Source organism: Mastigoproctus giganteus, chromosome 8 (assembly GCF_048544385.1).
Source record: "Mastigoproctus giganteus isolate SK-2022 chromosome 8, ASM4854438v1, whole genome shotgun sequence".
NCBI classification, from domain to species: Eukaryota; Metazoa; Arthropoda; class Arachnida; order Uropygi; family Thelyphonidae; genus Mastigoproctus; species Mastigoproctus giganteus.
The window spans coordinates 144,272,283-144,284,725 of record NC_143582.1 but is presented as its reverse complement, the minus strand read 5'-3'; the positions used below and the strand labels follow the sequence as shown (position 1 = coordinate 144,284,725).

Genomic DNA, 12,443 nt, shown 5'->3' with positions numbered 1-12,443 from the left:
GTGGAGGCCAGAAACTTATCAAACTCTAGCAGGGAGCTAAATCATTTGGTAATAACTGAAAGCAAATTGGAGGAAAATTGTTGAAGTTTGACATAAGAAAGGTACCTGGGGTGGATGGGATCTATCAAGTTATATTAAAAGAGGCAGCAAAGGAATGAAGCAAACCCTTAGCCATAATTATGAAAGCTTTCTTGGACTCAGGGGAGGTCCTCCCCCATGGACCAGAGATATGCAAATGCATCCCCAATTCACAAAGTAGGATCAAAGCGTGACAGGAGTAATTACAGACCTGTTAGTTTAACTTCTGCTCCAAAGAAAATAATGGAGTCACTCATTAAAGAAGCGCTGCAGGATCATCTAGACAAGAATTCAGTTATAGTTCAGACACAGCATGGGTTTGTTAAGGGAAAGTCTTGTCTGACAAATTTGATTGCATGCTATGTGATCACAAAGGTGTCATATACTTGAATTTTAGGAAAGCTTTTGATACTGTTGCACATGGAAGACTACTGTACAAATTGGAGCAGGATGGCATTAAGGGCAAGTTGCTGCTATGGATAAAGGGATGGTTGAGTGGGAGAAGACAGAAAGTAGTAATCAACGGACATTGCTCTTCGTGGACTAATGTTATTAGTGGAGTCCCACAGGGTTCATCGTTGGACCCCTTGTTGTTTTCTGTATTTATCAATGATATTGATGAAGGTATATCAGGTTTAATGTCCACGTTTGCAGACAAAATGAAGATTGGCAGGGTTGTTAATGACAGTACACTACTGCAACAGGATCTAGAAAAGTTAAGCAGATGGGCTGAGAGGTGGCAACTGAAGTTCAACATTGACAAATGTAAAGTACTGCATATGGGTGGGTTGGTTGGTTGGTTTAAAATTTTAATGGCGCATTAGCAGCAGTGGCTATTATGCACCAAGAAAAAGGGTAAAAATAGATTCTGGTAACTTTAAAGGAGGTTACCTGGTCAAAAGATTAGGTGTAAGTTTAAAAGGTGGTATATATTCTAAAAACATATAAAGCTTATTTTATATACATGTACAGTCAGTCCTCGTATAACACGTGTTTACACTACATGAATTCGATCATACACGTTTTATATATAGGGGAACGATATCGTATATAACACGAACCGAATTCGCTTATGCACGATTCGCCTTTGTGTTTACAAGAAATGGCAGTCGAATGCGGAATCACCCCAACTGAACGCAACACGATAGGAATGAAGAGAAGATTCTGAAAATGTATTTATGTTTTTTATATCAGTGAAGTGGAAATACATTTCCCATAATAAGGTAAAAACCCACACAATTCCAGCTATCGGTATTATCGCAAATGTCATTAGATTGGGTTTACTACCAGTTTATAACAGATTCCACTAGCAGAAATGCAACTGGAAATTGTTTTTATTGGTTTATGATAGTAATCCCCAGAAATGTGCTTTAGTAAAATGTGAGGTGTTAATAGTGTATCTCTGCCTTTACGGTGTTGTTTATTCAGTTGCTACACGCGCGCAGCTTTGTTTATGTGTATCAAGCGTGCCTCCTCATTTTGTAATTGTGCTTTATTCCCTAAAAATGAGTAAAATACTTAAAATGTGTGAAAAGGAAGCGTCGTGGTGAAGACACTACAGATTCAGAGAGAAAAAGAAAAGCAATATCGACAAACAGAGGTGGACTGGGTCAAAAATTCTTACCCGGGAAAATTTGTAGTGGCCTCAAACTATGGTTTATGGCCAAAATCACACCGGTCTCCAGCCCACCGGGGTTTCCCCGGTAAGGCTTATGGCCAGTCCACCTCTGTCAATAGAGAAAAAATATGAAATTGTGAAACGCTTTGAGCGAAATGAAAAATCATGTGATATTGCACGTGCTACAGGCCTAAATGAGGCAAAGCCGAGAATAAGAAAGAATGCAGAGAAAATAAAAACAACTTTCATAGCAGGAACAACTCAAAGTGTAATTAAAATCCATTAGATCAAGACACGAAGAACTGGAAGAGATGCAACGGCTGTCATCTGTTTGGATAGAAAATCAAACAAAAAACAAGTTTGCTTACGATAGAAGCAAAAGCATTAGCAATATTTTATTACATAATAGTCATAATAAAATACCTAAGTATTTTATTACGATTATTTATTGTGTTTGGTAATATTTTGGTTACAAATGTGTGTTCAATCTTGAGTGGTCGGCACCTAACCCTATTTTTCCCATAGGGCCTGTTGTTTATATTGCACGATTTTGCATTGCACGAGAGTTACCAGGAACACAACTATCGTGCTATACGAGGACTGACTGTATATAAATTAGTAAGCTGTAAAAAATTAAAAAGAGCTGACACCTGTTTATTGTCGGATAAAATCTGAGTAAGTGTATAAAGTTCAGTCAGATGGTTAAAAACAGTAAAGCGCATATTATTAAAATCTGGGCACTTGATTCAAACATGTTTCAGGGATAAAACCGTTATCACAGGACTCACACATAGAAGAGTCATCAGCCCTCAGCAAGAAAGAATGTGTCAGATGACTGTGTCCTATGCGAGTCAGTGCTAGAACAACTTCCTCCTTACGATTTCTGTGCAGACTAGACTGCCATGGTTCAATTACATGCTTTATTGTATTTATTGGTTGTCTGTCTGTTCCAATTCTCTTGCCACAAGGTGTGAATTGTTTTGTGTATTACTTGCCTGTAGTCTGCATATGGGACTGACAGGCAACAATTATTAGAAGGAATTGCTGATTTGGCTGAAATGTCAGCCAAATCATTTCCCCTAATCCCAATGTGGCTGGGAATCCAGCAGCAGTGGATATCATATTCACGTTCATGGAGAGAGTGAATCTTCTGCTGAACTTGAGACGGAACTGGGTGAGGATTATGTTTGACAGATAATAAAGCCTGTAAGACGCTCAAAGCATCCAAATATAAAAAGAACTCTTGGTGCTGGCATTTACTAATATGATCCAAGGCTAACTGTATAGTGCGCAGCTCTGCAGTGAATATGCAGTATTCAGGGAGAATCTGCTCTGATATAGTGGTGTCTGCAAAGACAGCAGCAGATCCTACATTAAATTCTGACTTTGAACCGTCTGTGTAAACTGGCACGAACTCAGAATGTTCAGCTCTGTGTGCTGAAAAAAGCTGCAGGTAGGCAGATGATGGGGTGTCCGACTTTCACTATATTTTAAGGGGAAAGTCGCATGTTGGAAGGTGAACATGCCAGGGTGGAAGGGACTGATTTGATATTTGGGCAACCTTGTCAACCTTGATTTTAAGTTCTTTGAATAGCGCTTGGACATGAATACCAAAAGGATGATTGGCAGTCTGATGGGCATTGTACAAACTTTCCCGTGGCTCAAAAAAGGATGGCCACGTCGAATGGTCTAGCAGGGATTTCAGTTTTAAAGCATATTGAAGAGACAACTGCTTATGCCGGATGCGATAACGGTGGTTCATTTGCTTCAACGTATAGGCTCTGGACAGGAGATGTTTGATATGCCCCAGTAGCGATAAGGATAGCTTGATGATGTATAAGATACAGCCATCGTAGTACAATGTCCCTGGCTGAGATGTACACCTGGGACCCATAATCTAATCTCGATCGCACAAGTGCATGGTAGATACAAAGTAGGGTGCAACGGTCCGCACCCCAGATGTAGAGGACAAAGAGTAAAGAATATTAAGATAGCTCTTGCACTTTGTACGAAGTTGACGGATGTGATCTAGAAAGGTCAGCTTTTTATCAAATATGAGTCCCAAGGATTTTGTATCTGATACTACTGGAATAGCATTTTGTCCAAGCTTTAATTCAGGTTCAGGAATTATGGTGTACGCAAATGGTCTTCTGCGGTGAGAATCTGAATCCATTAGCAAGTGCCCAGGAATTTTTTTTTTTTTTGTAGTTGTTGGCACATCGGCTTCTGTGGCCATAATGCACCTCCCAGGGTTTTTGCAGTACTCTGATCCAAGCCTGAGGCGGGATTCGAACCTGCGACCTTTGGGTTGCCAAGCAGGTACTTTACCCACACGGCTAGCCAGGTCAGAGCTCAGGAATTAAGGCAATTAATGGCATGTTGCAGTTGTCTTACAATAACCCTCATGTTGCATGACTGAAAAATATGCTAAAGTCATAAACATAGAGGGCACTATTTACAGTCGGAGGAAGTTGTTCTGTGATGGAATTTACTTTTATGGCGAAAAGCATGACACTTAAAACTGATCCCTGTGGTACTCCCTCCTCTTGGCTAAAGGAACGAGAGAGTGAGGATCCCACACGAACTTGAAAAGATCGATTGGCTAAAAAGTTTATAATAAAAATGGGGAGATGCCCTCTAAGACCAAGGCTATGCAAATCTTTTAAGATGCCAAATCTCCAAGTTGTGTCATATGCTTTCTCCATGTCAAAGAACACTGACACCAAGTTTGCGTTTTAGGAGGGCATCCTGGCTGGATGTTTCCAGTCTAATAAGATGGTCCAAAGTGGACCGGTTCCTTCGGAGGCCGCACTGGATGTTGGAGAGAACGTCATTTGATTCTAAATACCATATTAAACAAAAATTAACCATTCTCTCCAGGATTTTGCATAGACAGCTAGTCAGAGCAATAGGACGATAATTAGTAGTGACTTTTGGATCCTTTCCTGGCTTAGCAAAGGCAAGAACGATTGCCTTGCGCCAGGAATCTGGAAACTGGCCTTCAAAAATGATTCTGTTATATAGAAGGAGCAGATAATCCATAGATTTTGGTGAAAGATGCTTAATCATTTCAAAATGGATGCCATCTGGTCCAACAGCACTTGCTTTGGAAAGAGTGAGGGCTATTTTCAGTTCCTGTATAGTGAGTGCCCCATTGTAGGGATAAAGGCTTTTAGTCTTAAAATTAAGTTCCTGTTTTTCGATTTTATGTTTCAGGACCAGGAACTCTGGGGAATACAAAGATGCTGCAGAGATGTTAGAGAATTGGCTATTGCAGTTTGATCTACAATAGTGCATCCATTATAATCTAGGATTGAAGAAGGGTGGGATGTATATTTTCCTTTCATTTTCCAGATTTTATCCCAGACCAACTTAGTACTAGTGGACTGTGTAATTGATGAAGTAAAACGGATCCACGATTCCTTTTGACTCTGACAGCGGATGTAGCATGCTTTGGCTTCGCGTTTAAAGGCTATAAGGTTGGTCGTGGTAGGATATCGGCGGAATATCCCCAACGCTTTGTTTCGAGCCTTTTTTGCTGCTGTGCATTGTGAATTCCACCAAGGTTTGGGAAATGGTGGAAACCGGGCAGATGTTTTTGGAACAGCAGTCGCAGCTGCTTGGACGATAATTTCTGTGATGTACGTTACCGCATCATTGATAGGCTCCTGACTGACGGTACTGAGGTCAAAATTTGCCTGATGTTGGAATGCAGTCCAGTCAGCCTGATCAGTCTTTGACCATGGTAACCTGAAAGGAAGACACGGTCTCCCACTGCGTAACAAGGCTTTCACAGGGAAGTGAGTACAGAAGGGGAGCAGATAGAGAGATCAATGGCAGAAAACGTACGGGTAGGCATGTGGAAGAAGGTATTTGTTCCAGTATTTAGAATGGAAAGGTCATTGTCATTTAGCATATGCTCTATGACTCGTCCCCTTTCATTGATGTTAGCACTACCCCACAGGGTGTTATGTCCATTAAAATCCCCAAAAAGTAAGAAAGGGGGAGGCAACTGCGTTACAAGATCATCAAGGCCTTCATGGGAGATGTCAGTCCCAGGTGGCAAATAAATAGTGCAGACGGTTAATAAAAATCCCACTGTACGGCAAATTGAGACAGCCTCTATGCTAGTTGTAATTAGCAAGGGCTGAACTGGGGTCTAGTTGCCCACAAGGATAGCCACTCCTCCATGAGCAGGACCATCCACAATTCTGTCCTTACGAAAAAAATGTTATGTTATGCATGGTGGGATTATCATTTGCCTTTGGATTAGTCTTCTGCAAGCAAAAGCAAACTGGCTCGTGATTTTGCAGGAGGGCCTTGATGTCATCTGTATTTCGCCGGAATCTACGACAATTCCCTTGTAGGAATTTAGCCATTATCTTGGCTTGGGGGGGGGGTCCATCAGGCGACTTCGGAGGTGCTGAGGGCTTACTTTTGTCAGTCTTGGATTTATCTTTTTTGGGGAAGAATGGATGCTGTCCCGTGTCCATTTTTTCCTCTGCAAAGAGTTCCAAGACTGATTCATCCGGTACCTCCTTTTTCTCTACATCCACTGTTTCTGTTATTACTGGAGGCTCTTTACCACTTGGTTTTGGTAGTGATGGAGCACTAGGAGGTACAGATATAGGAGTGGCAGCTGACTGTGTTTTTTTGGTGGGCTTTTGTGAACTCAATAAATAGCGTGCAATCGGAGTGAATGACTCTCTTGGTGGTATAGTCGTCTCAGTTTGTGTCCCGATAGTGCACTTAGCAGAAACCTTCTGGGCATATGAAGGTTTCCTGCTATTTATTGGTTGGATATGTTTTCTGGCCTCTGGGTAGGAGATATTCAGATCTGTTTTTAACTTTTGGATCTCTTTTTTATCCTTCCACCGCTGGCATGCTCTAGAGTAGGTGGGGTGCTGTTCTTGGCAATTGACACAGATCAGTTTTGGAGTTGAACATTCCTTGCTCTCGTGGTCTTTAACACCACATTGAGCACAGGCAGGGTTACCACGACAAGATGTTTGTGAGTGGCCGTATTTTTGGCATCTAAAACACCGCAGTGGGTTTCGGATATAAATCCTCACTGGGCAGTTTAGATAGCCTGCCTTGATAGAACTTGGAGGCCGTGGGGTGTTAAATGTTAGGATGAGAACTCGAGTGGGGACGAGATTCCCATCATTTCTCGTTGATATTCTTTTGACAGCCGTCACTCCTTGTTCTTTCAATTCAGAGCAGATCTCTTCTTCAGAAACATGAAGAAGGTCCCACTCTGTATAACACCTCATGAAGAATTCAGAGTTTTGTGGGGGGTTACGGTGATAGGTATTCCCCCTATGGATGTCGAGTTCAAGATTTTTGCTGCTTGTTTGGTGCTGGAAGCTTCAATCAAAAGGTCGCCAGAATGCAGTCGTTTAACGGATTTTGGTGAACCTGCCAACCTTCTAATCCTTTCTGGATAAAGAAGGGCGACATATTTCCGACTGACTGCTCTCCAGTGGAATGGAGAATAAGGAAGAGTGGTGTTTTATCCTCAGTTCTGGCTCTTTTGACAGAGGTGTTGTCAGTGTTATCGTCTCGGTTAGGTATGGGCCTTGTTAGGGCCCCAGAAGAAGTAGAATTTAAATTACTCATATGAGTAAGATAAAAATTTGAGATGCCCTAAGTACCTCACCCACCACGGAGTCCTACGAGGGGATGCCCACTCGTGAACTAGCAGGTACTGCGTGCACGAATGGGACGCCAAGTTAGCTTAGACGCACTATACCGTTTCCAATAAGCCTTGATCCCGTCCCAGGACCAAAGGGAGGGAGACATTGGAACGCAGTTGACCATAGCAGTAAGAACCACCCACTGATTGATCCCAGTCGGGCCAGTCCTTGGGACCACACGTCTTGTCGAAGCAGGGGCCAAAGTGGTGTATTAAGGCTGGGCCCCTCAACCAGTGGGATCCCCCTTTCCGAATTCCACGGGTCGCGGCGGATGGCTGCACACGCCGGATTCCAACGATGTAACCCTGGAACCAAAGTATGGGCGTTAGATCCCAGTAATGCTAATCTGGAAAACCAGCAGCATCACTGGGAGGTCCCCTCACCACGTACAGGTGCCCACTTCGAGGGGGGATCGAGGAGGGGTGAGATGTATATTTTCCCTTCATTTTCTGGATTTTACCCAAGACCGCCTTCACTGGTAGACTGGGTAATCGATGACGTAAAACAGATCCATGATTCCTTCTGACTCTGGCGGTGAGTGTACCGAGCTTTGGCTCGTGCGCGTTTAAAGTCTATAAGGTTGGCTGTGTTGGGATATTGGCGGAATATCTCCCTTTTTTTTTTTTTTTTTTTTTTTTTTATGAGAACCCCAAACACGAGAGGTATTATAACCTATAGTACCCTGGCTTTGTTTTGTGCCTTTTTAGCTTCTTCGCATTGTGAATTCCACCATAGTTTGAGAAAAGGTGGAAACTGGGCAGATGTTTTTGGGATTGCAATTGCAGCTGCAAGCACGATGTTTTCTGCAATGTACGTGACTGCATCATTGATAGGCTCCGGACTGACCATAGCGATTTCAAAATTTGCCTGATGTTGAAAGGCATTCCAGTCAGCCTGATAAAACTTCCACCATTGTAACCTAAAAGGCAGACATGGTCTCCCAGTGTGTAAGCAGTTTATCACAGGGAAGTATTCACTTCCATATGGGTTCTCCTTCGCTTCCCAGGAGAGTGAAGGGAGAAGAGCAGGGGAGCAGATAGACAGATCAATGGCAGAAAACGTACGGATAGGCATGTGGAAGGTGTTTGTTCAAATATTAGAAGGGAGCGGTCGTTGTCATTTAGCATATGCTCTACGACTCGTCCCCTTCCATTGATGCTAGCACTACCCCACAGGGTATTATGTCCATTGAAATCCCCAAGAAGTAAGAAAGGGGAAGGCAACTGCATTACAAGACCATCAAGGTCTTCCTACTGCATAGGGGTAACAGATACCCCAGTGTAACATACCAACTGCATTGTACTATACAGTAAACCCCCGCTATTCGCGGGGGTTACGTTCCTGAGAAATTCCGCGAATACTGAGTTATGGCTCCCATAGTAATAAAGGGTTTCCGTTCCAAAGTATGAAATATATAAGAAAAACTAGTCTAAAATTTTGTCTATGTATGTATTATATGTACCTTCATAATATGACTATGTACATAGACAGTACATAGTGAAATGCAAGAATATGGCATCGAAATGAAAATAAGAAACAATTTAATATTAAATGTAATATTTATTGGAAATTTCAAACAAATCTTTCAAACCAGCGTCTTTGCTAGCTAAAAAACTTATCCCGCCAGTGCTATCACCAGTTTCACTAAAGTGTTGATAAAGGAGTTTTGCCTTTTCAAGAATGATAAGTGAACTTAACGGAATTTTATTTTGAGTTCAGTCTTCTATCCACAGATTTAAAGCTTTTTCCATTTTTTCTAATTTAACATCACGAGTTACAGAGCAAATTTTTGAAGCAATTGGCGCGTTTTCACGGACACTACGTCGGATTTTTTCTTCTGATTTCTTGATTGATCGTATCGTTGACTCATTGATTTTATAATGTTTTGCCACTGAGGAGACACTTTCACCATTAGAAATTTTATCTAATAACTCAATTTTATTCGCTAATGTCATCACCTTCTTTGATCTTTTCACATTTCCTTTGTTATTCGTAGCCATATTTTTGTACGGGTTAGAAAGAACTTGTCCACAATAAAGTCACTTTCTTCCATTAACACACTCGAAAAAAGTCTGTTTTACACCGCAAAATGGTAGATTTATCACTTTTGTAGCATATAAATTTATAAATTGATTCAATTTATAAGCATATAAATTAAAAGCAAACGACAAAACCTTCCATGACAAGAGCATAACACATATTGAACAAGGATTAGCGAGAAACATCCACGCTCGTGATTTTGTCACCCCTCTCCCCCCACCCACCGAGCGCTGTTTTGACCGGTGAAGATAATTTTAGCCACACCCATGTTTTTTTATGGCGGAAAATGTTCACGGCACTTTAAAATTCACATTTTTTTAGGTTTCATTTTATATTAAATCAGCGACCGCGAATACGTGAAACAACAAATACAGATACCGCGAATAGCGGGGGTTTACTGTACTCAGGGTATTGAAGAATGAAAATAACTTATGGGAAACTGTGCAGTCAGACATGAAGTTTTCTGAGCATTGCAGACAGGCTGCAAGAGCAGCTTATGGTGTCTTGTCAATGATACACAGGAATTTTGCAAGCAGGGATAAGGAGGTGATTGTCCCCTTGTATAAGGCAATGGTCAGGCCACAACTTGAGTACTGCATACAGGTCTGTAGGGCTCATTTTAGGAAGGAAGTAGAGCTGCTGGAATGAGTATAGAGAATGATAACAAGATTGGTGAAGGGAACAAAGGGTTGCTGTTACCAAGAGAGGCTTAAGTTGTGCAAATCCCAAGGACTCATATGTGGTGAGTATGGGCTTGGCACACCCAGGGTCCTGAGCTGGATATCATCATTCTTCTCTCTTTTGGTGATTCCCTCCTCTCTCTCTCTCTCTCTCTCTCTCTCTCTCTCTCTCTCTCTCTCTCTCTCTCTCTCTCTCTCTCTCTCTCTCTCTCTCTCTCTCTCTCTCTCTCAGGGTACTCAATTTTTTTTTTTTTTTTTTTTTTTGGCTGGAGCAGCATAAGCCTCAGGCTTCTTGATCGTATGGCTAATAATAATAATAATAATAGCAGCATCTGGAGACTAGGCACCTGCAAGATGATTTGATTGATGTGTACATTTTGTATAAGGCCTTGAATGGTTTCAGCAAGCTCAGTGCTGATAGGATTCTTCCTCTTTCTCAGATTAATCACTTGAGGGATCATAAATTCAAACTGAGGAAAGGGAATTGTAGAGTAGATATGCAAAAATGCACCTTTAGCCAGCAGGTGGTTGACAGTTGAAACAAACTTCCATCTGTCGTAGTGAAGGTTGACAACTTAAATAAGTTCAAGGTAGAGCTAGATAAACATTTGGAGTGATGGATGGGTGAAATGGGAAGGTGTTTTGTTTTCTTGCATCACATGCCTCTACTAATGCTAATGTGAACATTTAATCAAAGTTGAGCATTCTTTTAGTTTACTTTATGGCATCTTCTTTCATAACGGTGATGATCAGTAATATTGCATATTTTCCAAATTCGATTTGAAGCTCCCATCTCATTTAAAAATGATATATATTTGTTTCATTTACTGAGAAAAAATAATAACTTCATATAATTCTACTGATACATTTATAACATTGCAGTAAACTAATGCCCCAAATTTTCCAAGTAAATTTAGACTTTTTCAGTTACCATTGTTGTTTGTTGTTGATAACTAGCATATAACTTTTCAAGCTAATAAAGTGATATTTATGACAATCTCTTTCATTCATAAAAAGATAATATTAATTCATAATGAAATACTGGTGCAAATGATGAATACAAAATATCTAGGTTTCTAATGTATAGTCTTTGAACTATGATGCTGACTGACACTATTACAGATTGAATAGCTTACTTCAACATATAAAAAAGATAAATGTTTTTTGAAAGATTATAAAATTAGGAAGTAGATGCTTAGTATGCATACTAATGGAACGTGAGGGATGTGCAGTGTGCATCTTGATATTATAATTATTATTACTTTTTTTATAAAATGAATTTTGTAATTGCAAAAATTATATAACCTAGATGCATTTTTATCCCCCATAATACAAAAAGTAGTACCTTATTCACTTGTGTCACGACAGCATCCAGCACTTCTCCTTTGAAAGGACGAAAAACAATAGCCTTGTACTTGACAGGGTAAACAACAAATCCTCTCCCTGGCTGAATCAGACCCGCACCAATGTTGTCAATTGTTGTAACTGCTATAACAAATCCATGTCTGAGGGTAAAAAACAAAAAGTTAATCAGTGAATAGATAATCCCAAGACAGAGTCCAAAAATTTTAGTAATAAACAAAATTTTACAATCATGAGCTAAAATGGAGGTTGTGTAAGCAGCAGCAACACTAGTTAAAGGAAGTAATATTTTACGTCTTCAAATATTGATATCTATTCAGTATAATCCTTAGTCAGTTGTGACCAAGTTCATTCCGTGGTGCAAACATTGTTCACACAAATGATGCCATGTTTCACGACAATAATGCTCCAATACACAGCCACATGTGTCCAATCTTGGTTTGAGGAGAATGAAACTGAGGCTAAGCATCTGCCATGGCCTGCATATTCATCAGACAAACATTATTGAGCTGCTGTAGGCATATCAAGAAAGAAGAGTGAGAAGTAATTTCCTCCACCTTTGTCACTCAAGGAGCTTGAAATGTTCCTCTATGAAGAATGGTCCAATATCCTCTTAGGACAGTTAAAGCCATATTCAAATCCATTCCACTTAAAAAAAGCTGTTTTAAAAGCCAAGGGTGGCCCAAAACCATATTACTGCATGCGTGCAACTTTTATCACAGGTGTTATTTTGTCCATCTGCTGTATATGCAAAATACAAAATGCTTCTGTTTTTTTTTTTTTTTTTGATTTGGTAGTTGTTGGCGCATCGGCTTCTGTGGCCATATTGCACCTCCCAAGGTTTTTGCAGTACTTTGATCCAAGCCCGAGGCGGGAATCGAACCCGCGACCTTTGGGTTGCCGGGCAGGTACTTTACCCACTCGGCTAATGCTTCTGTTATGCTGTCTATGATAGTGTATCAGTTTTCC

At 40.7% G+C, this 12,443-nt stretch overlaps 1 protein-coding gene across 1 annotated transcript in view; it reads right to left on the bottom strand.

Annotated features, from left to right (window-relative positions):
• Polr2G (DNA-directed RNA polymerase II subunit Rpb7) overlaps positions 1-12,443 on the bottom strand; it is a 147,973-nt gene that overhangs the window by 97,104 nt on the left and 38,426 nt on the right. The window contains exon 3 of the mRNA XM_090379794.1: positions 11,458-11,617. Coding sequence (XP_090235920.1) covers positions 11,458-11,617 — 160 coding nt within the window. The remainder of the gene's footprint in view (positions 1-11,457; positions 11,618-12,443) is intronic.